The sequence below is a fragment of the Triticum dicoccoides genome, chromosome 5B (genome assembly GCF_002162155.2).
Source record: "Triticum dicoccoides isolate Atlit2015 ecotype Zavitan chromosome 5B, WEW_v2.0, whole genome shotgun sequence".
Lineage (NCBI taxonomy): Eukaryota > Viridiplantae > Streptophyta > Magnoliopsida > Poales > Poaceae > Triticum > Triticum dicoccoides.
The window spans coordinates 492358245-492379130 of record NC_041389.1 but is presented as its reverse complement, the minus strand read 5'-3'; the positions used below and the strand labels follow the sequence as shown (position 1 = coordinate 492379130).

Genomic DNA, 20886 nt, shown 5'->3' with positions numbered 1-20886 from the left:
TGGGAGCATACAAGTCATGGCATCACCTGATATTCACCCTAGGAAGATGCATCATCCAACAGTTGTGGCAGGGGAGAGAGAGAGCGAGAGGGGCAACCATGCGACGCGGCTGTCTAGTCATAGCCAAAATTAAAAGATCTTGATTATGGACCCCCAACGACAAAATATCAATTGCAACCTGATATTCACCCTAGTCCAGCATGACGTCGACTACTTCAAAGCCCAACCCTCTACTAATATACGACTCCATTCTGACTTCGGCCTAACACACTTGTGGGCTGGTTTCGCCCTCGTGCCTTTTTCCAACCGACTTCAAAATCAGTCTTAAACGAGTTCGCGCTACAAGACTCACAAAGATTTTCTGAAGATGAAGAGAACGGAAGCAGAAAGCCTAAACAACAGATTAAACAAAATTTGCACCTCACGTATCATTTTCAACACCAAGAAATATTCACGAAAGGGGTATATACGCAATCATCATCACCCCTGACATCTCCCACAGCGAACCCATATCCCCCGTGCATGGAGATGGACCAAGAACAGGGTTGCACAGCAGGATCAAACCAACGGAGAAGATGGACTCTTGTTAAGTAGCACCGCAAGGCCACACAGGTTACATGCGAGAGCTACCAACTAAGTAAACCGAGGGAAAGCAACCAACACCATGCCAGGATATGACACCGCCGAGAGTCCGGAACCAAAGGGAGAGTTTTAGGATCGATGGGCGGCGGGTCTGAGGGTTTTGCTTCATAGGAACACGTCCTGCTCAAGCAGCTTCACCACCTCGCCCTGGCTGTTGAGCTTGGCCACCTCGATGGGGGTCTTCCCATCCAGATTTTGGAGCGTGCTGCGGTCGTTTAGAAACAGTTGAATGTGAGCGAGCGGTCGGCAGTTCATGCTGGTTAATTAGAGAGAGAAGATATGGTTTCACTTACACAGCAGCGCCGTGCTTCAAGAGAAGATCCACGCATTCCTTCCGACCGTATCCAGCGGCATAGTGCAGCGGGGTGTTCTTGTTCTTATCCAGTGCGTCAACTGCAGCGCCTGCCTCCAGAAGGATTTCTGCACACTTCAACTGACAAAAAAAACACAAGTTGATCCAATCAATTGCTGATAATCAACATTTTTTTATACAATATATGTGGGGCACACTAAACAAGATGTCTAACATATACTACAAATAATCATACAACACAGATGGCCTTGAAGTGAGAACTCGTAGTAGTATATAAGTTCTGTAATTCCAAGTTACAATTCAACAACTAAGGACTAGGAAATGTTAATAAAGATCTTGTAATCAATATCTGCAAAAAATTAACAATTATCACAAAGTATATTGCTCAAATTGGCAGCAATGAGATATACCATGACTAGAAAGAAGTCAACTGAACCAGGTCCTTTTATCAACTCATGGAATTTGAAACTTACAAGTGACATAACAGGAAAGGCCAAATGTGGAAATCTGCTACAGTATAAGGGGATACTCATAATGGTCTGAATGTTGGATCACTGATTTAAGTTGACAAAAGTTCAGCATATCACGCACCTCGCCGTATCCACATGCAAAATGCAAGGCCCTTCTTCCCTCCAAATCTTCTTCATCCTTGTTTGCTCCACCATCTAATGCTTTCTTCAGACCCTGTTGTCGTATTCAGCTTGTCAATGCAGCACTTAATAGTAAATAAGTACAACAATTTCATAGAGATTTCCTCAAGGCCCAAATAAAAGATTGATGCTAGAAGTCAAACCACATTTAGTGAAAAGTTCAGTGGAATTCCCATTTAGAAAGAAAACAAAGCTATGGTATCCTGTGAGAAATGACCATGTTCAAGCTTAGATAGTTCTACCACAGAGAACAGCAATCATCTGAGAATGGACCCATTTTCAGGATCCACATAAATTACAGGATAATTTGTGAGTTGCCGTTAAATAAACAGATTAGATGACTCATTTTATAAGCACGGTGCCTGTAGGCTATAAACCAAAGAAGCCTGAGCATGATGTAAAACCATCAAGGGAGGGGGAGCATTTCTTAGTCACACAAATAAAAGTTGTGTGCCTAGTTGGAGATACATGCCTTGCCTTGACCAAAAAATGGTAGCATAGTGACAAATATGGTAAACACTAAATGTTAACCACTAAGTAGCACAGAGCATCCTTATGAAGATACTGACATCGATAAATACCAACAAAATTGGTAAATCAACTAGCAGCAGAAAAGAATTAGAAGGCAAGGCCTATCAATATTCTTTGACGCAATTACCTCTGCATCACCGACACTGGCGGTGTTATGGACAATGGACTCATCATCATCCTCGCCTTCTTCATCAGTTTCTTGAGGTCCAGATAGTACAGTGGAAGTAGCAGCATCTACTGGGAAGTTCAATGACATAGCCTGGCCAATCTTTTGAAGAATCTCAGGGTCATTCCAGTACCTAGATGAAGTAAAGAAGAATATCTCAGCATCTTTAAGCTGTAATCAGGTATCCATACTCGCACGCAATACCTACTTCACCATTGCAGATGGACCACCACGCTCTATCTCATCAAGAATTGGCTTCAAAGACGGATCATCCTTGATACGGGCCATTCGCTCTTCAAGCTGCTCTTTGTGAGCTGGACTAGTCAAGTTCTCAAGCATACTGGACATTGCAGGATCCTGCCATACATAGGAGAACACTTGAGAAGAAAAAATGCATTGAGCATAAAATTTGGGTGACAAGCGAGGAAATAAAATGTGATACCTGCATAAGAGTATTCCCAAGACGCTCCGCCATTGACATAAACTGAGGATTCTGCATAACTTGTGTCATGGTTTCCATGTATGCTTGAGGATCCAAATTTGGAACACCCTGTTCCCCTGCACCCTGCGCACTTTTCTGAAGCTGCTCAGCCATCTGGTTGAATACAGGGTCGCTGGCGATTTGCTCAGCCATCTCCCTTATAGATGGATCCTTCAGGTGACAACAAGAAAGTTAGATATATACAAGAAAAACAAAGTAGAACTGCTTAAATGCACAAAAGAGGGTATGTCTCATGAATCCAGCACAGCAGAGGCCAAAAAGCATTTCAACTCCATACTTATAAAGATATATTAAGGGCACAAGGAGAAAACATACATTAAGCAAGCTGCTCATGTTGGAAAAATCAAAAGGACTGGGAAGGCCTGCACCAGCTGTCGGGGAAGCCCCCTTTTTTGCCTCAGACAGCCCCTCCGATTTGGAATCTTTGTTCGGGTCTGAAATGTAATCGGCAGATGGAAAGGGAGCACATTAGAGGCTATCAAATTATGCATTAGAAATAATAATAAAAGGCCAAACTACCATTGCTTGCCTTTCTGTCTTAATGACACAAATCAAGTTACAAGCGCTATTTAAGTATCTTAACCGGCAGCGAAATGAACGATTTCATGCTCAACAAAATTACAATTATAACAACTATCTTAAGAAAGCAAACCCCTAGGCAGCCAAGCTACATCCTATACCAGCAGGAAATGGTTTCATGATTTGCACCTAGACATGTCCTGTTCATCATTGCACAGCAACAGAAAGAGCAGCAAAGTAGAAGCGCACATCTAGCTAGGCATTTCAATCAACAAACGAAGAGTCCTGCTGCCGTCGAAGTACAGAACAACGGCCCTCGTCGCCATGTCGTTCTCACAGAATCGACCCAAAACCTACAAAACCATAACTGCCCTTGCCCTGCGACACAATGAACTCCGAACCCGCCACTCCACGGACCACGCTAGGTGCTACTGGTAGGTAGTTCCCCTCGGCCACATGCCGCATCCCCCGAAATCGATCTAAGCCGCGCGCACGGCACGCTCCGGTTCCCGCGCCGCGGCAACCAGAACCCCGAAAACCACGGCCCCTGCCGCGGATCTAGCGGCTGGCCGCTAGCCGGCGAAGAGGGGTCATGGAACGGCGCGGGAAGGAAGAGCACGGGGAAATCGAGCGAAGACCGCGTGAACGGCGGGGAGGGGCGTTGGGAGGTACTTACCGGAAGCCATGGCGGATCGGGCGGGCGGGCGGCGGCGACGCGGAGGAGGCTTGCGAGGGAGGGAAGGCAGCAGCGGTGAAGCGGCGAAGGCTATGAGAGGAGAGGAGAGGAGGAAAACCCTTGATGAGGGGAGGGGAGGTTGCTGATCGGGAAAAGGCGGAGAGCAAGTAGACGTATTTTTATGCTTTTCCCCTCCAACAAGAAATTATTTGAGGTAAAGGCACCGCAGGCCCAGAAACTTGCAGAGAATGTGATGATTTACTCGAGGTACTAGCAAAACTCCGTCCCGCCACCCAACAACTTGCATGGAATGTGACAGTTTGATCCAAAGTCAATCAAGAAGCGAAAAGTGGTGCCGCGCTGGTTGATTTGCTTGTCGCCGTCGTTTTTGCAGATAAACCCATGCCATTTTGTGAAGTTAACAGAGACAATGGCCACATTGGGTGGATCTGTAGAAAGCTCATCGCGGCGAGAGGTGATGAGATGTTCAAGCTGCCACTCTGAACCATTCACTCCGGCGTTCCCGACGGCCCACGATCACATGTGCCTTCCCTCTCACGTCACTATGTTGATAGCCTGATAGGTGACAGTTGAGAATAGTGTAATCGGGTGATGCATAAGTATGTTCAGTTCTTGTCATTTTGTTTTGTCAAAATGTGTGTACTTTTCTGATAGGTGACATTGAAGAGTAGTGCAATCGTGTGATGCATAATTATGCTCTGTTCTTAGGAAAGTAAAGAATTGTGATACCCTTTTCATCTTAGCCTTAGAATTTTTTCCATGAGGTCATATATAATGCTATGAATTTTAGAATTAGGTTGACATGGACACAATCCTAAATAATCCATTTCTATAAAACAAATGCGATGCACTTAGAAAAAAAATCTTGTAGCAAGAAGCCATGCATCAGGGCAATGTGGTTTTTAATGGGATCCCCCTCCGAGAGTGTGGTGCTGCAGCACACAGATGATGAAGGGAGCAATTGGAGTACCGAAGACGTCTTGCATGACGAATGACTTAGCCTCCCTGCGCGCACGTGTGCATGCAAGCGTTGCAGCCCTTATGGCATATTTGAAAAAATAAATACCTATATAAATTCGCAAAAAATCGTACAAACCAAATTATCAATCTCCAAAGGCCACAAACCATCACACCTTTGGACCTGATTGTGTTCTGATTCAAATATTTGGGGTCCTTTCTACATATTCCAAGGCTGCATTGTAATTTCATACTTGTTGTGTGCCATGTTGTTTCTGATTGTACTATATTGAATCTGCACCTACTAATAAAGGGAAGTGATATTCTTGGTCAGACATGTACTTTTGCAGAAATCTCCTGATATTTGTGGGAAACCAACCCGCAGTATGTTATATTGTAATTGAGCGCGAGTCGGAGATGTTATTGGGCCTCACTGCGAGTCTGCGACGTTGATGTTTTTGGGCCAAGTTGCATAGATTCCACTCATGCTCATAAAACAAGTTTGTTAACAGGTTACAAGTCCCACCAAACTTCTTTACACCTAATTTCACCAATTTATATATGCTCGTGAGTATGAGAATTAACAAGTCTGAGAAACAACTAATGGAGGGTGAGTTGTGGGTAGGAAAGAAATAAATCATCCAATTGGCATAATAACTAAATAAAATTGTGGATTGGGAAAAAATATAAACAAAGGGGATTGTGGGTTGCGAAATGAAAAATCCTGGTCCGCATAAATAAAGGGAATTGTGGACTGCGAAATGAAAAATCTCAGTTGACATAAATAATGGGAATTGTGGATTGCGAAACGAAAAATCCTGGTTGGCGTTGGGATTGTAGTATGCGAAACGAAAAAACCCGATGATATAAATAGAAGGGATTTTGGTCCACGAAACAAAAAGTAAACAAATGTCTTCCCATTGGCATAAATAAAAAGAGGCTATGTTGCAGTATAAATAAAAGGGATTGTGGGCTGCGAAACAAAAAATAAATAAAAATCTCTTGGTTGGCATAAACAAAAGGGTTGTGCTGTGGAGTGAAGAAAATAAGTAAACAACACTGGGTGAACAATTTCAGTATTTTAGGCCAATATTATTTTCGTTTAAAGGCTGAATTATGTCGACAATTTCAGCATTTTTGCAACACTGGGGGCTACTCTTATCTAAAGTTTCGGGGTCCTTTGGGACCTTAAAATAAAAGAAAAAAAAACGCGACGCCGCAGTCCATTTCTGAGCTTATCCGAGAGCGGGACGGCTGTCAGTTGCCCAACGGCCGGCATCAACGCCGATGCCCTCTCCCTCCCTTCCCGCCGGTGCTGCCATGGCTTCAACCCTCGCCGCCCTTCCCCCCGGGCTCCCACCGTCGCCACCTCCAATCCAGACCCCTCATCGCCACTTCAACCCACGTATGCCAAACCTGCAGGCGCTCTCGTCCGAAAACCCCTCCGCCTCCGCCGCGGCGTCGCTCCTCGCCGCCGCCGCGCGCGCCGGCGACCTCCGCCTCGGCCGCGCGCTCCACCGCCGCCTCCTCGGCGCCGAGATCCTCGACACCGACGCCCTGGTCGCCAACTCGCTCCTCACCATGTACTCAAAGTGCGGCCACGTGAGCGCCGCGCGCAGGGTGTTCGACGGAATGCGCGGCCTGCGGGACCTCGTGTCCTGGACGGCAATGGCCTTCTGCCTCGCGCGAAACGGCGCGGAGCAGGAGGCCCTGCTCCTCCTCGGCGAGATGCTCGAGTCGGGGCTCCGGCCCAACGCGTTCACGCTCTGCGCAGCCGCTCGTGCCTGCTTTCCGGGGGAGCTCTTTCGCCTGTCTGGCACCGCGGTCCTTGGGTTTGTGCTCAAGACGGGGTTCTGGGGCACCGACGTGTCGGTGGGCTGCGCCTTGATTGATATGTTCGCCAGGAACGGAGACCTGGTAGCAGCACGGAAGGTGTTTGATGGGTTGGTTGAGAGGACAGCGGTCGTCTGGACGCTGATGATTACACGGTATGTGCAAGGCGGGTGTGCAGGCGAGGCGGTTGAATTATTTCTTGGCATGCTAGAAGATGGTTTTGAGCCCGACGGATACACCATGAGCAGCATGATTTCGGCATGCGCAGAGCAGGGATCAGTCGGATTCGGGCAGCAACTGCATTCTCTAGTACTACGGCTGGGGCTGGTTTCTGATACTTGTGTGAGCTGTGGACTTGTGGACATGTACGCAAAATTGCAAATGGAACAGTCCATGGAATGTGCAAGGAAAGTCTTCAAACGAATGCCCACACATAACGTCATGTCATGGACAGCACTGATATCAGGATATGTGCAATGTGGAGCACAGGAAAACAATGCAATAGAACTCCTCTGCGAAATGTTAAATGAGAGCATCGAACCAAACCACATCACATATTCTAGTCTTCTTAAGGCATGTGCAAACCTTTCTGATCAAGATTCAGGCAGGCAGATTCATGCCCGTGTCATGAAGACCGGCATAGGGAATGTAAACGTTGTTGGGAATGCTCTGGTCAGCATGTATGCTGAATCTGGTTGCATGGAGGAGGCTAGAAAGGCGTTCGACCAGCTTTATGAAAGTAACATACTTTCCACCAGTTCTGATATTGGTGGAACTGAGAGCAGCAATGCCTCTTGGAGTTCTCAGATTGAGAGCATGGGTGTCGGAGTCAGCACCTTCACATTTGCTAGTCTGCTTAGTGCTGCTACCACTGTAGGGTTGCCAACCAAGGGTCAGCAACTGCATGCGTTTTCAATCAAAGCAGGCTTTGAGTCTGATCAAGGTATAAGCAATTCCCTTGTTTCCATGTATTCGAGGTGTGGATATTTGGATGATGCTTGTCGAGCATTTGATGAAATGGCCGACCATAATGTGATTTCATGGACTTCAGTAATCAGTGGCTTAGCCAAGCATGGGCACGCGGAACGAGCGTTGTCATTGTTTCATGACATGATCTTATCCGGTGTCAAACCAAATGATGTCACATACATTGCTGTGTTATCTGCCTGTAGCCATGTCGGTCTAGTGAAAGAAGGAAAGGAATACTTCAGATCAATGCAGAAGGATCACGGACTCGTACCGAGGATGGAACATTATGCTTGCATGGTGGATCTTCTTGCACGATCAGGTCTTGTTCAAGAAGCCCTGGAGTTCATTAATGAAATGCCCTGTAAAGCGGATGCATTGATTTGGAAGACTCTCCTCGGTGCTTGTAGGACTTACGATAATATTGAGATTGGTAAAATTGCAGCCAATCATGTCATAGATCTCGAGCCGCGAGATCCAGCTCCATATGTCCTTCTCTCAAACTTGTATGCCCGCGGTGGTCTATGGGACGAAGTTGCAAGAATAAGGAGTCTGATGAGACACAAGAACTTGAGTAAAGAAACTGGCTTGAGTTGGATGCATGTTGGAAACACCATTCACGAGTTCAGAGCTGGTGACACCGGCCATCCGCAAGCACAAGAGATCTATGCAAAGTTGGCTGCGTTGATCAGAGAAATTAAAGACATTGGCTACGTACCAGACACAAGCATCGTGCTCCATGACATGTCGGATGAGCTCAAGGAGGAGTGTCTGCTCCAGCACAGCGAGAAGATTGCTGTGGCATTTGGTTTGATTACTACGTCGCCAACAAAACCAATAAGGATCTTTAAGAATCTCCGTGTGTGCGCAGATTGCCATTCTGCAATCAAGTATATCTCTAAATCCACTGGAAGGGAGGTAATATTGAGAGATAGCAACAGGTTCCATAGGATGAAAGATGGAAAATGCTCATGCGGAGAGTACTGGTGAGCTGTGAATGGCGATTGATGAGCAGGTTTGGTTTTTTGATTAAGAAACTCTAGAGGTTTCTTGCTCAGCATGGCCTTTTTGCTGGTAAATACTAACTGATGTTCATTTTTTTAGCTTTTCTAAACCATTGATTTTGCAAAGGATTAGATGTTGTTTCTGTATAGTTAGTCTATCATAAAGTTATAGAGTATGTAAAGTCATATGAACAATACAAACTTGACTAGCAGCATGTTTCTTATCTTTTTGGGTATACTTGGATTACTTCCGGAAGTCCTTAGCTGATAGCTGGTTAGAAGAATAAATACATCCATTTAATTCCCAGTAGGGGGAATGAACTTAGTTGTTTTCCACCCAGGAAGGAACAAAATGATCCATTTAGTCCACATCCAGGAACAATGTTTACATGGAAAATGCTGCACTTCATGGACTCTCCTTGGGTTACCATGTGCTGCTCATAAGGTTGAGGGTGATCAAAATGACAAATACATACACATGGTGAAGACAAAAATTCATTCTAGATCCGGAAGCATCAACCGTTTGAACCCATGGTCGCATCTGACAACATAATACAAAAGCCTTCTGTTAAAACAGACAAGCTGACTGAATACATACTTCAGTATCACAAGAGTATATGGATCATACTCCCTCCGTCCGAAAATACTTGTCATCAAAATGGGTAAAAAAGGATGTATCTATAACTAAAATACGTCTAGATACATCCCCTTTTATTTATTTTGATGACAAGTAATTCCGGACGGAGGGAGTACTGTACAAGCTAATTCTTCATATCACAACTGTCAGACAGTTTGCAGTATGCAGTGAGAGAGTCAAAATAGCTGCACTATTTAATAAAATGCCCAGACTGAAGTGCACGAGAAAAGTACTAAATCAGAACTTGTCTCATTCCATCCTTCTCAGTTCTGGTGGAAGCCGCACACCGTGTAACACTGGAGTCTTGGATCTCCATCAATTCAGTCAGACAAGCCATTAACAGCTTTTGTTTTTGCCCATGGAAGTATCCTAGACTTGTGAAGTACCACCACGATTTGGTTGAAGTTCCTGCATTAGTTCATGTCTCACCTCTGTCACCAGGTGATGCCTACAAAATGTTGAATTGAGATGGCATCTCCTGTTAAGATCCAGCAGCCACTTAAACCCAACACATGTAGCTGGGCAGGGGGCACAAACCCAACAAAACACAAGATGTGTCAAATTTGAGTCGGAACATGGGACATGCAATGCAGGGTCAGACAATAAATCACTTTTTAGGTACAGATATTTTACGGCTCTAGAGGATGCCAGCCAAGGGAGGTATAGTTTCATCTGACAGTGGTGTATCCTCCAGATTTAGACTTACAAAGATACTAGTTGAATGCCCGTGCGTTGTTACGGGAAAATATAGCACTGAATATAAGTGTTTGTCGAAAGCAGGACAAACATCAATGTTTTTCACACCTCCCTACTCATGGCTAGTTCCTGGTTGCCTCGCTACAATTATGGTAGCCCTGGATGTTGTCCTCTTCAACTCTAATGAATCTCTGATGTGTTCTTATCTTGTAGGGAACAAAAGGTTACGCATTTGGAGTCTTACCCTTAATACCGATGATAAATAAGTACTAAAAGATGATATTGTTGTAACCCGCATCAACCTTTTGAATATATATTTCGTAGTGGGGGAAGCCCTGTCAGCACCACCTCTATCCGCTACGCTTTAGAAAATGCAATATTAACATCCATACTCCAGATTTGGCAGTGTTCAAAGTAACGAAGTTTTTATGGAAGGATTCAAAAAGTAGCATGCCACGTCACCATGTACTCATGCCTTGCCACCGGATATAAAGAGAAGAATTAATCTACAAATCAAAGAAAGGGCGATCAGTTCTTCAGTTCTGGCGTTTCTTCCAGGTTTCAACCTATCCAACTTTCATTGTTCCCTTCCTCCTGGCAGTGGCAGCATGTCCCTTGGCTTTGTCATTGTTAAGATGTCGCTCTGCTGTTATCTGGCATTAACCTATATAGCAGCCATCTTCAGTGCTTGGCAGTTGCAAATTTAGTAGTTCAGTTCAGTTCTTGCATAACCTGCTGCAAATTTACTTTGTTTAGGGAGCTTCAAACATCAGCCGATGGACCTTCTGACTGTTCAATCTAGGCAGGAAATATCCACTGCTTCTTGAAGAAAGGGCCCAGATTGATGCTTGGAACATCTTGAAGACATGAAATTATGTACTCCCTCCGTTCCAAATTACTTGTCTTGGATTTGTCTAGATACGGATGTATCTAGACTTATTTTAGTGCTAGATACCTCCGTATCTAGACAAATCTAAGACAAGTAATTCGGAACAGAGGGAGTAATTGAGTATGTGTTGCTCAAATTGTGTAATGGTTGACCAGATTGCCTGTAATGGAGTATGTGTTATGTGGAGTATATTTGTACTGTTTAAATTTTGCGCTGTGCTACAACCTGTTATTTCACTTTCATGTGGTCTGTAGATTTTGTGGTTATGTGGCAGCCCACACAATACCACATAAATTACGTGAGCACCCCACTTAATTATGTGAGTAAATGCGGCAGGATGTGGGACGCTCTTTTGACCTGTCCAAAATCTTCTTTGCCATAAGTCTCATATGCTTATATGTCCGTATTTAGATAAATCTAAGACGAGTAATATGGATATTCTGTCCAAAATCTTTTTTGCCATAAGTCTCTTATAGGCATACATCCGTATCTAGAAAAATCAAGACAAGTAATATGAGTGGGAGGGAGTAATGAACTCTTGAGACAAAATAGTCTGCACATCTGAGGATTGAGGCCACTCATGACAAATATTCATACAATCCTCATGTACAACACTTGTCGCACAGGATGGGACATATAACAAACCAACAAATCATCACCATTTTATATCTAAGACAATAATATAAAAAATGGAACATCCAACAGATGGTGGATTTTAGCAATAATTACCAGGATTAAGGTCTGATTAATTTTACATGGAGATCGATGTTGGAATCAGCAACCACCGTGCACTTTCAAAGTTCTCTGATCATACTCAACATAACATCTATTCATACACACAACAGATTCAAAGTTGTAGGAACCGGAAAACACAGGCAAACAGCTGAGGATAAACAAGCGGCAATCGTCTCAAGGACAAAACTGCTGCTTCTAAGGCAAAAGTCATCTCTGTTCCTATGGTGCACAATTGGTTCCGTTTCTAGCGGTATCAAAATCTCTTGTTTGGATTGAGAAAACGGTAAATTTCAGAGGACTATCATTGTCAGGTCTGAATTAATGCCGCTTCCTCTTGCCGCCTTTCTGGTGTTTTCTCCGCCCCGCACTCTGTCTACGCGGCTCACTGGAACCATCATCGTCTTCCTTCTCGCCATCGAGCAGCGTGTTCATCCCGAGGTCGAATCCGTCGGTCAGGCCTTGTAACCTGTACACAGAAACATGCCAGTTCATAAGTTGGTTAGGAAAAGCAAAAGATCTTAAAAGGGCAAGCTCAGCTAAATGCGGCCAAAGCCTATCTTCATGTACTCATGTGGCTGGTGAGTTCACATTATAAGGGGGAAGCCTGCACCACAAGAGAAAATCCATAAAACTCTGTAGAACGATGGAACAACATACCCATGAAGCTGCTTTTTCATCTGCTTCTCCATGTACTTTTCACGTTTCGTTACGGGAGCTCGGGTGAACAGCTCCTCTTCCGCCTTCTCTTGCTTCTCTCTCTGCCGCATGTAGGCCATAAATTCTTTGCTTTCGTCACCCGCTGTTTCCTTCCACTGCAAGATTGCGCAGAGAACTTAGTTACCTCGATGTAGCTTAGCGTAGCCAACTAAACAAAAAGACACAACATACAAACCTCTTCAGGTCTATCAGCAGCATCATCAATCATCTCCTTGAAGTAAGGATTCTCTGTTGCCATACGCAATAATCTTTTCTCTTTCCTTACAGCGTCTTTACTATGACTATCATCCATGGCAGCTGGCCCAATTCTCGGAGGAACGTAGATACCATCTTTGCCCTGAAGTCAAACAGCTACACACATCAGACACAACAAATCTGTGTAAACTGAAGTCTAGTCATGAAATCATCATTACTGATATAAAACAGAGTGACCTATATTCACGTCATTAACAGGAATAGTGCAGTTAGAATAAGGCAGCATTTAAGCAACGGGTAGCAGTATCCACAAAAGCAACAAAATAAAATATGATACAGTTCACTTAAAATCAGGCACATAAACTAAGTTAGAGTGTAATCTCAAATTCATCAGAAGTTGTTAGGTAGCAACTTAATTTCTGCAAGACACTGCACTGGAAATATCGATTTCATATCCAACTGACAACTATATTATGTACAGAAAACAGCTCGGCAAGGATGGATAGATTTGATGTCATAAAAATATACATAAGATTTATTGATATGTTTGGGCTAATGAAGCTGCTAAATTCAATGCACAAATTTTGATGTTAACTGATTGGTGTGTGTGTGTGTGTGTGTCAGCGTGAACAGAGTGACGAACAGTCAAACATTATCACCTTAACACATACTATAAGGGAAAACATCAGTTAGTGAGAATTTCACCTGTCCTTCAGAAACAATTTTGGGATCCATCATATCCGGGTTTGGCCGGTACCCCAACAGGTCGTCCTCGCCTTGTTGCCTGCCCTTGACATTGACCTCAGCGTCTGGCACCTTATCCTGGGCAGCCGCACCATCTGCAGCATTGGTGAGCTTCTGGATCTGGTACTCCATCTTTTTGTCTATTGGGCGAATCTAGCACACAGAAAACATAACACCATCTACTATTAGACAGCTGCATAAATGGAGACTGGCAGCTTAACAATCAACACTTAAGGGAACACAGACCTTCTCAAGAAACAGCCTGATCTCGACAAGGCTACGCACGACGGGGTGGCCATCGACGGACAGTCCCTTGGCCTTGCGTAGCAGGTAGTAGACGAGGTCCTGGCAGTAACTCAGCAGCAGGTGGTGCTTGGCCTCCAGGTACCCAATGCCATCGTCTGTCGGCAGCTGGTTTTTCCTAACCTACACCACACAGAAAATTGAACAGAATTATCAGTTTTTGCCACCCACCCAAAAGCTAACATTAGGAATGGACGGAAGACATGTCAAAGTTGACTTGATTGATTTGCTTGTCAAATAAATAGTACAGAGAACAGATCAGTGATTATGTGGCTCTAAGGGCTCCAAGAGATGCAGCCATACACAGTGATGGGGTGGATGTGGTTCCTGAAGTCTGGGCTATTAGAGATAAAATCAAGCAGTTTCCAGAAACTTCTAAAAGTGGCTCATGCGTAAATATTGAAACAAATCTCTTAACTTGGCAAATATAGCAGAAACAGTAAAGATTAATCACCGCTACTTCTTAAATGCAAGCTGGGGCAACGAAACACTAATAAATATTGTCTCAGTTGGAATAGGTGGTAGCTTCCTTGCACCTCTGTTTGTGCATACAGCTCTCCAGACTGGTCCTTTTCTAGGTTTTCTAAACTAAAGATTGTTTACAGCCAGATTTTGATCTCATCTGACCTGAGAATGTTACTAATTTTCAGACCGGAAGCAGCAGAATCTGCCAAAGGCCAACAACTGAGATTGAAAGTGTGCACTTGGGGGGCATGTTTCTGTGTTTCTTTTGCCGGCACCAGTCATTCCTGGTGCGCCGGCACTTCCTATAGGTTTTCAAGAATGCAAAATGTGATTGAGTGGCTATCTGTTTGACTAAATGTGACATTCATGCAATATCTAGGATAAGGGATCAGTGCAAGCAGCTGCTGACCAGTACATGTATTGTTCCCTATCCTTTATTTGTCCTGGTACCTAGCTGAAAGACCTCACTTGGTCGCAGAAAGAATGTTTGGTCGTGAGTCAATTGACAAGTAGGCTAAAAATGGTCTCACATTAACTGGTGATGGCCACCATGCCCTCTGTTCTGTATTTATGTCGCTCCCTTCTATTCTCCGGTTTTCTCAGTCAACAGGGCTTGATTGATTGGAGGTGTTGATTAAGATGTTTTTTAGGCTTCATTGGATTGATATTGTGCTTCGGCTTGAAGATGATGGGAACTATGGCAAGTTAGAGACTAACTACTGGTGTTGTTTAATCAGTACTCCCTCCGATCCAAAATAAGTGTCGCAGTTTTGAACTACGGTATTATGGATCAGAGTGAGTAGTTTTCTTTTCCAGCCCTGTTGCCCCTTCTTCCTGCCTACTAATAGGCTTCCATGTTTGCAGGCTGATGTTTGGAAGCGAGATTAACTAAATGCCCATGTTTAGGTTCTTCCTAAACAAGACCACACAAAATTCAACAGAATTTTCTTCATTTTCTCCATGGCCCCCCAAAAGCTTAACCAGAATCACATCCAAATTCCGGCGGCTAAACTCGGGCATAATCATCACAATCATAGCGTGGGACGGGGAGCCCGCGAGGGGAAAAGCGGGGGTACCTTGCGGGTGAGCGACTCGACCTTGGACCTGACGAGGTCGAGCCCGTCCTTCATTTCCTTGAGAGCGGCGAGCAGCTTGGGCGCGTCATCCCTGTTAATGAACAAAACCAAACTCGTGTGAACCCTCCTTGGTATTTTTCCGGGCGAGCGATTCTGCGGAACGACGACGGGACGCGCGGGAAGCGAGGGGGGATTACCGCACGAGGGCCTGCGCTTTCCTCTCGTCGTCCGCTCCGGCGACGGCGGCGGCCGTCATCGCCGTTTCTCTGCCTGCCCGAGACGGGGAAAGTCCAGGGGTGTCGCCGGTAAGGGGCGGCCGCGCGAGCAAACGAGCCGCCGGGCGCTGCGGAGGAGGGCGCCGGATGGCGGGGGGGAAGTGGGGACGGCCGGATGAGGGCGCCGCCGGGTTTGGTTGTGCACACGAAAAACCCTAGGGGCGGCGTTTGTTTCCCTGGCTCGCAACGGGCGTGCAAAAACCAGCCCGTTTGGTGTCCTGTGTGGCCCAGCCGATGCAAAAAAGAGCCTCTCAGCCGCACTGCACGTGTGTCATTCGTCGCAACTTGAGATTTTTTTAGATTCATTTATTTAAAATATTTTATCTTTTAAACCATGCGTCTAAATCTCGACCTATTTCATCGTCGGATTCCTTGCGTCGAGATATTCAAAATTAGATCCTATATTGATAGGTTTTGACGATTTTTTTTCTCAAAAAAACCAGGCAAACAAATCGTGCCTCTAATGAAAAAAAAGAATTTGTTTCCAAGAGGCACGACGCGGAAGGAAAAATAACATGTTTTATCGTTCCGAGAGGCACGGCCGTGCCTCTCGCGGAAGCAAAACCGCGCCTCCCGTGAAAGCAAAATCGTGCCTCTCGCGGAAGCAAAAACGTGTCTCTCGCGAAAGCAAAATCGTGTCTCTCGCAAAAGCAAAACCGTGCCTCTCGCGAAAGCAAAAAAAATACACATTTTTTTTGTTTTCAAGAGTGCCTCTCACAGAAGCAAAATTGTGCCTCTCGCGAAAGAAAAAAAAAGGTGTTTTTCACGCAAAAATGCGTCGGTGGTGGAACGGCGCCGACGTGTTGGGGCGGGAGAGGGTGAGGCTCCGTGAACCATCCCTTGGGTCGTTGGCGCCGCTGGGGTCCTTCGGCTCCACTCGCATCTCCGCCGGCTGCGCCCCCAACTCAAAGGCGCCCTGCAGGAGGGAAGGCTCCCACGGCGGCAAGGAGCAGAGAGCTCCAGTTGCGGCCATGGCGAGATCTACCATGGGGATGGAATGAGTGGGAGTGGGTCGGTGTGTGCGTGGGCCCGAACCTATTTTCAAACGCCACTAGCGTCCGTCTCTGCGCATCCACACCCCTGGCCCCGCAAGTAGGCCCAACTTTTCAGGTTTTTATTAGTTGCGGTTCACAGCTCATTTAGTGCAATATGTTATTCACTTGCCGAAGAAGTGGTGGCCTTCTGTTATTTTTGGCAAAAGAGGTAGTTTTAGAGTATCCTAGCCGCAAATGTGGTTATTTTCAGCAATTTACTCAAACATCCGTGATCCTGTTAAACTTCCCCATCAAAATCTAGCCACATTTGAAGAGTTTGTTCAAATGCATCAATAAATTTGGCATCGAGCAACTGAAGGAAGATCTGATTGAGCATCTATGGGCTGTTAAGAGGGATGACAATGTTGGAGTGTAATATTTGAACCTTTTGAAATTTGAACTATTGCTGCATTTGAACATTTGAACTATTTTAGACTATATGTGCGGCTATTTGATCGTGTGAACTTTAAAAAATAGAGTCGAATGTATGCGAGTATCGTTCAATGGTCAATTTCCGCATTCGTGTCCGCAGACTGGTCCCGCTTGTCCGCAGACAAATATCGGAGCAAATATGCGGGTCAACAATGAAGATACCCTAAGGTGGTATAGGAGCTCTCTTGAAAAAAGCACCTCACTTGCAACCCCTTTCTACATATGAAAAAGCGTTTGGGAAACAATATGTGGTTTAATGATTAGAAGAACATTGACATCTCCAGCCCATCCGAGTTCAAATTCCAGACTTGATATCTCGCATTTTTTAGGTTTATTTCAAGTCTTTTGATGATGTGCGTCCAATCGGCTATGAAGATGTCTCTGACAACTTTTATGAATCTTAAGATGATGTTGCATCTCAGTCTCTCAGAAGTGCTAGTAGAGATAGAGTGTGCATGAATTTACAAGGGTGAGCTTGTGTATGTACGAGCATCTGTGTAGGAAAACGTTCCGAGTCGGCGCGCCGGCCAAGTATTGCGTCGGTCCTGTGCAAGACATCTGATCATTTCAGATCGTGTGCCTCACATGCCCGCGCTGGACAGGACCCACACACTGTAGCTTTTACCTTATCTATTCATGGACGCCCCATCCTCTCGCTTTCTTCCTCGTGAAACGCAGGCCTTCTCCTGTTCTTCTTCCCCATCGCACAAGACGCCATGGCTCCAGCCGTTCTAGTGCCGCTGCACTCCAAGGCCATGGCTGCCGCCACCATCGGTGCTACCACTGACTGAGCACATGGTTTCTCTATACGACGGTGACATACTCAGCCACATCTCTTTTCGTTTTTGTTGCAACTGGCACCGCTAGAAGCTACAACCAGCGTCGGGGAAGCTGGAACCGGCCTAGATTTTTGCTACAGCCAGGCAACGGCGAGCGTGGCTGGGGATGACAACGCCACAATTTTTGCTGCAACGGGCAACCAGGAAAGCTACCACCGGCTCACAGATTTTCTATAACTGGGAAGACAATGAAGTGTGGCTGGCGACATCAGGCTGCAAATTTGTTGCATCCGGCAGTGGGAAAGCTACTACCAGTGACCGAATTTGCTGCAATCGGCGAGCGGTGGGGCGATGAGCGGTGACATGGGTGACCACGGCGACCATGATTTTTGCTACGACCGGTACTGTTTTTTGCTACCACCGCGGTGAGCGCGTGCTGCAAGTGGTGCAGCGACGGGGAGCTGCGACCTCGACGGCGGATGCTAGAACCGGCATAGTACATCACACGGATGCTACAACTGTTAGGGGAAAAGCTCCAACCTCGATGGAGAAAGCTTCATCCGCCGGGGAAATAGCTTCAACCTCAGAGGAAAAAGCTTCAACCGTCAGAACAGAACTTGCTTCCAACAGGAGATGAACGGGAGCGAATGGAGGAGGCGATGGGCCGCGCCCGCGCGCATGTCAAGGATGCAGCGGTCGCGGCCGAAGACGTGCCTGCTGGTGGTGCGGGCGAGGGATGATAGTGTGGGCGCACAACGCACAAGAGAACGAGATCTACAAGGGGAAGAAGTGAGATGACTCGTGGGGAGAAGAGATTCTAATCTGACGGCTGTGAGTTCTCCAATCGGATGATGCCCATACGACCGGCGAAAGCCTGCGCCGGTCGACCGGCGCAAATGACTGCCCATCTATGTATGCGTTTTTTTGGGTAATGTTTGGAGATGGTGCGCTGCTACCTCTTGAGCATGTGTTGGTTTTTCCCTTGAAGAGGAAAGGGTGATGCAGCAAAGCAGCGTAAGTATTTTCCTCAATTTTGAGAACCAAGGTATCAATTCAGTAGGAGACGACACAAAAGTCACCTAGTACCTGCACAAACAATCAAGAACCTTGCAACCAACGTGATAAAAGGGTTGTCAATCCCTTCACGGTCACTCACAAAAGTGAGATCTAATAGAGATAGTAAAGTAAATATTTTTGGTATTTTTGTTGTATAGATTGGAAAGTAAAGATTGCAAAATAGTAAACAAGATTTAAAGAGATGTGATATAATGGAAAAGAGATGTAATATAATAGAAAAGAGACTCGGGGGCCATAGGTTTCACTAGTGGCTTCTCTCGAGATAGCATGTATTACAGTGGGTGAACAAATTACTGCCGAGCAATTGATAGAAAAGCGCATAATTATAAAGACATCTAAGGCAATGATAATGAACATAGGCATCACGTCTGTGTCAAGTAGACCGAAACGATTCTGCATCTACTGCTATTACTCCACACATCAACCGCTATCCAGCATGCATCTAGAGTATTAAGTTCATAAGAACGGAATAACGCATTAAGAAAGATGACATGATGTAGAGGGATAAACTCAAGCAATATGATATAAACCCCATCTTTTTATCCTTGATGGCAACAATATAATACGTGTCTTGCTGCCCCTACTGTCACTGGGAAAGGACACCGCAAGATTGAACCCAAAGCTAAGCACTTCTCCCATTGCAAGAAAGATCAATCTAGTAGGCCAAACTAAACTGATAATTCGAAGAGACTGGCAAAGATATCAAATCATGCATATAAGAATTCAGAGAAGAACCAAATAATATTCATAGATAATCTTGTTCATAAATCCACAATTTATCGGATCTCGGCAAACACACCGCAAAAGAGTATTACATCGAATAGATCTCCAAGAACATCGAGGAGAACTTTGTATTGAGAATCAAAGAGAGAGAAGAAGCCATCTAGCTAATAACTATAGACCCGAAGGTCTGTGGTAAACTACCCATGCTTCATCGGAGAGGCAACGATGTTGATGTAGAAGCCCTCCGTGATCGATTCCCCCTCCGGCAGATCGCCGGGAAAGGCCCCAAGATGGGATCTCACGGTACAGAAGGTTGCGGCGGTGGAAAAGTGGTTTCGTGGCTCCCCTGATGTTTCTAGGGTATAAGTATATATGCGAAAGAAGAACATCGGTGGAGCTACGAGGGGGCCATGAGGGTGGGGGCGCACCTACCCTCCTAGGCGCGCCCTCCTGCCTCGTGGACGCCTCGTGGCATTTCTGACTTCAACTCCAAGTCTTCTGGTTTGCTTCGGTACAAGAAAGATCATCACAAATGTTTCATTTTGTTTGGACTCCATTTGGTATTCCTTTTCTGCAAAACTCTAAAATAGGCAAAAAAACAAAAACTGGCATCGGGCCTCCGGCTGATAGGTTAGTCCCAAAAATAATATAAAAGAGCATATTAAAGCCCATTAAATGTCCAAAACAGATAATATAATAGCATGGAACAATAAAAAATTATAGACACGTTGGAGACGTATCAAGCATCCCCAAGCTTAATTCCTGCTCGTCCTTGAGTAGGTAAATGATAAAAATAGAATTTTTGATGTGGAATGCTACCTAACATAATTATCAATGTAATTTTCTTTATTGTGGCATGTTCAGATCCGAATGATTCAAGACAAAAGTTTAATATTGACATAAAAATAATAATACTTCAAGCATACTAACAAAGCAATCATGTCTTCTCAAAATAAGATGGCTAAAGAAAGTTCATCCCTACAAAATCATATAGTTTGGCTATGCTCCATCTTCGTCACATGAAATATTCAAATCATGCACAACCCCAGTTTCAGCCAAGCAATTGTTTCATACTTTAGTATTCTCAAACCTTTTCAACTTTTACACAATACATGAGCATGAGTCATGGACATAGCACTATAGGTGGAATAGAGTGATGGTTGTGGAGAAGACAAAAAAGAGGAAGATGGTCTCACATCAACTAGGCATATTAATGGGCTATGAAGATGCCCATCAATAGATATCAATGTGAGTGAGTAGGGATTGCCATGCAAACGGATGCACTAGAGTTATAAATGTATGAAAGCTCAACAAAAGAAACTAAGTGGG

General features: G+C 45.1%; 3 protein-coding genes across 6 annotated transcripts; 1 reads left to right on the top strand and 2 right to left on the bottom strand.

Annotated features, from left to right (window-relative positions):
• Positions 1-379: 379 nt before the first annotated feature.
• On the bottom strand, positions 380-4137 carry LOC119311099 (ankyrin repeat domain-containing protein 2A-like). Its single transcript, XM_037586728.1, has 8 exons — positions 4000-4137; positions 3120-3238; positions 2745-2954; positions 2511-2659; positions 2264-2435; positions 1547-1639; positions 936-1075; positions 380-847 (listed from the first exon to the last, which is right to left on the bottom strand). The coding sequence occupies exons 1-8, from the start codon at positions 4007-4009 to the stop codon at positions 748-750; spliced, it is 993 nt and encodes a 330-aa protein (XP_037442625.1). The 5' UTR covers positions 4010-4137; the 3' UTR covers positions 380-747.
• Positions 4138-6201: 2064 nt separating this feature from the next.
• LOC119311097 (pentatricopeptide repeat-containing protein At3g49170, chloroplastic-like) lies at positions 6202-14407 on the top strand. Of its 4 annotated transcripts, none has more exons than XR_005150878.1 (2): positions 6202-8850; positions 14347-14407. XR_005150878.1 is itself a non-coding variant. In XM_037586727.1 (2 exons), the coding sequence occupies exon 1, from the start codon at positions 6265-6267 to the stop codon at positions 8764-8766; it is 2502 nt and encodes an 833-aa protein (XP_037442624.1). In that variant the 5' UTR covers positions 6202-6264; the 3' UTR covers positions 8767-8791; positions 10870-11188. The 4 variants fall into 4 exon arrangements, 1 of the variants encoding a protein (XP_037442624.1); XR_005150877.1 differs by lacking the exon at positions 14347-14407 and adding an exon at positions 10870-11188; XR_005150876.1 differs by lacking the exon at positions 14347-14407 and adding an exon at positions 10870-11188 and having other exon boundaries at positions 6202-10671.
• Positions 11725-15677, bottom strand: LOC119311100 (neuroguidin-A-like). The gene is made up of 7 exons (XM_037586729.1): positions 15435-15677; positions 15238-15328; positions 13640-13819; positions 13355-13546; positions 12630-12791; positions 12395-12549; positions 11725-12203 (listed from the first exon to the last, which is right to left on the bottom strand). The coding sequence occupies exons 1-7, from the start codon at positions 15491-15493 to the stop codon at positions 12056-12058; spliced, it is 987 nt and encodes a 328-aa protein (XP_037442626.1). The 5' UTR covers positions 15494-15677; the 3' UTR covers positions 11725-12055.
• Positions 15678-20886: the final 5209 nt, after the last annotated feature.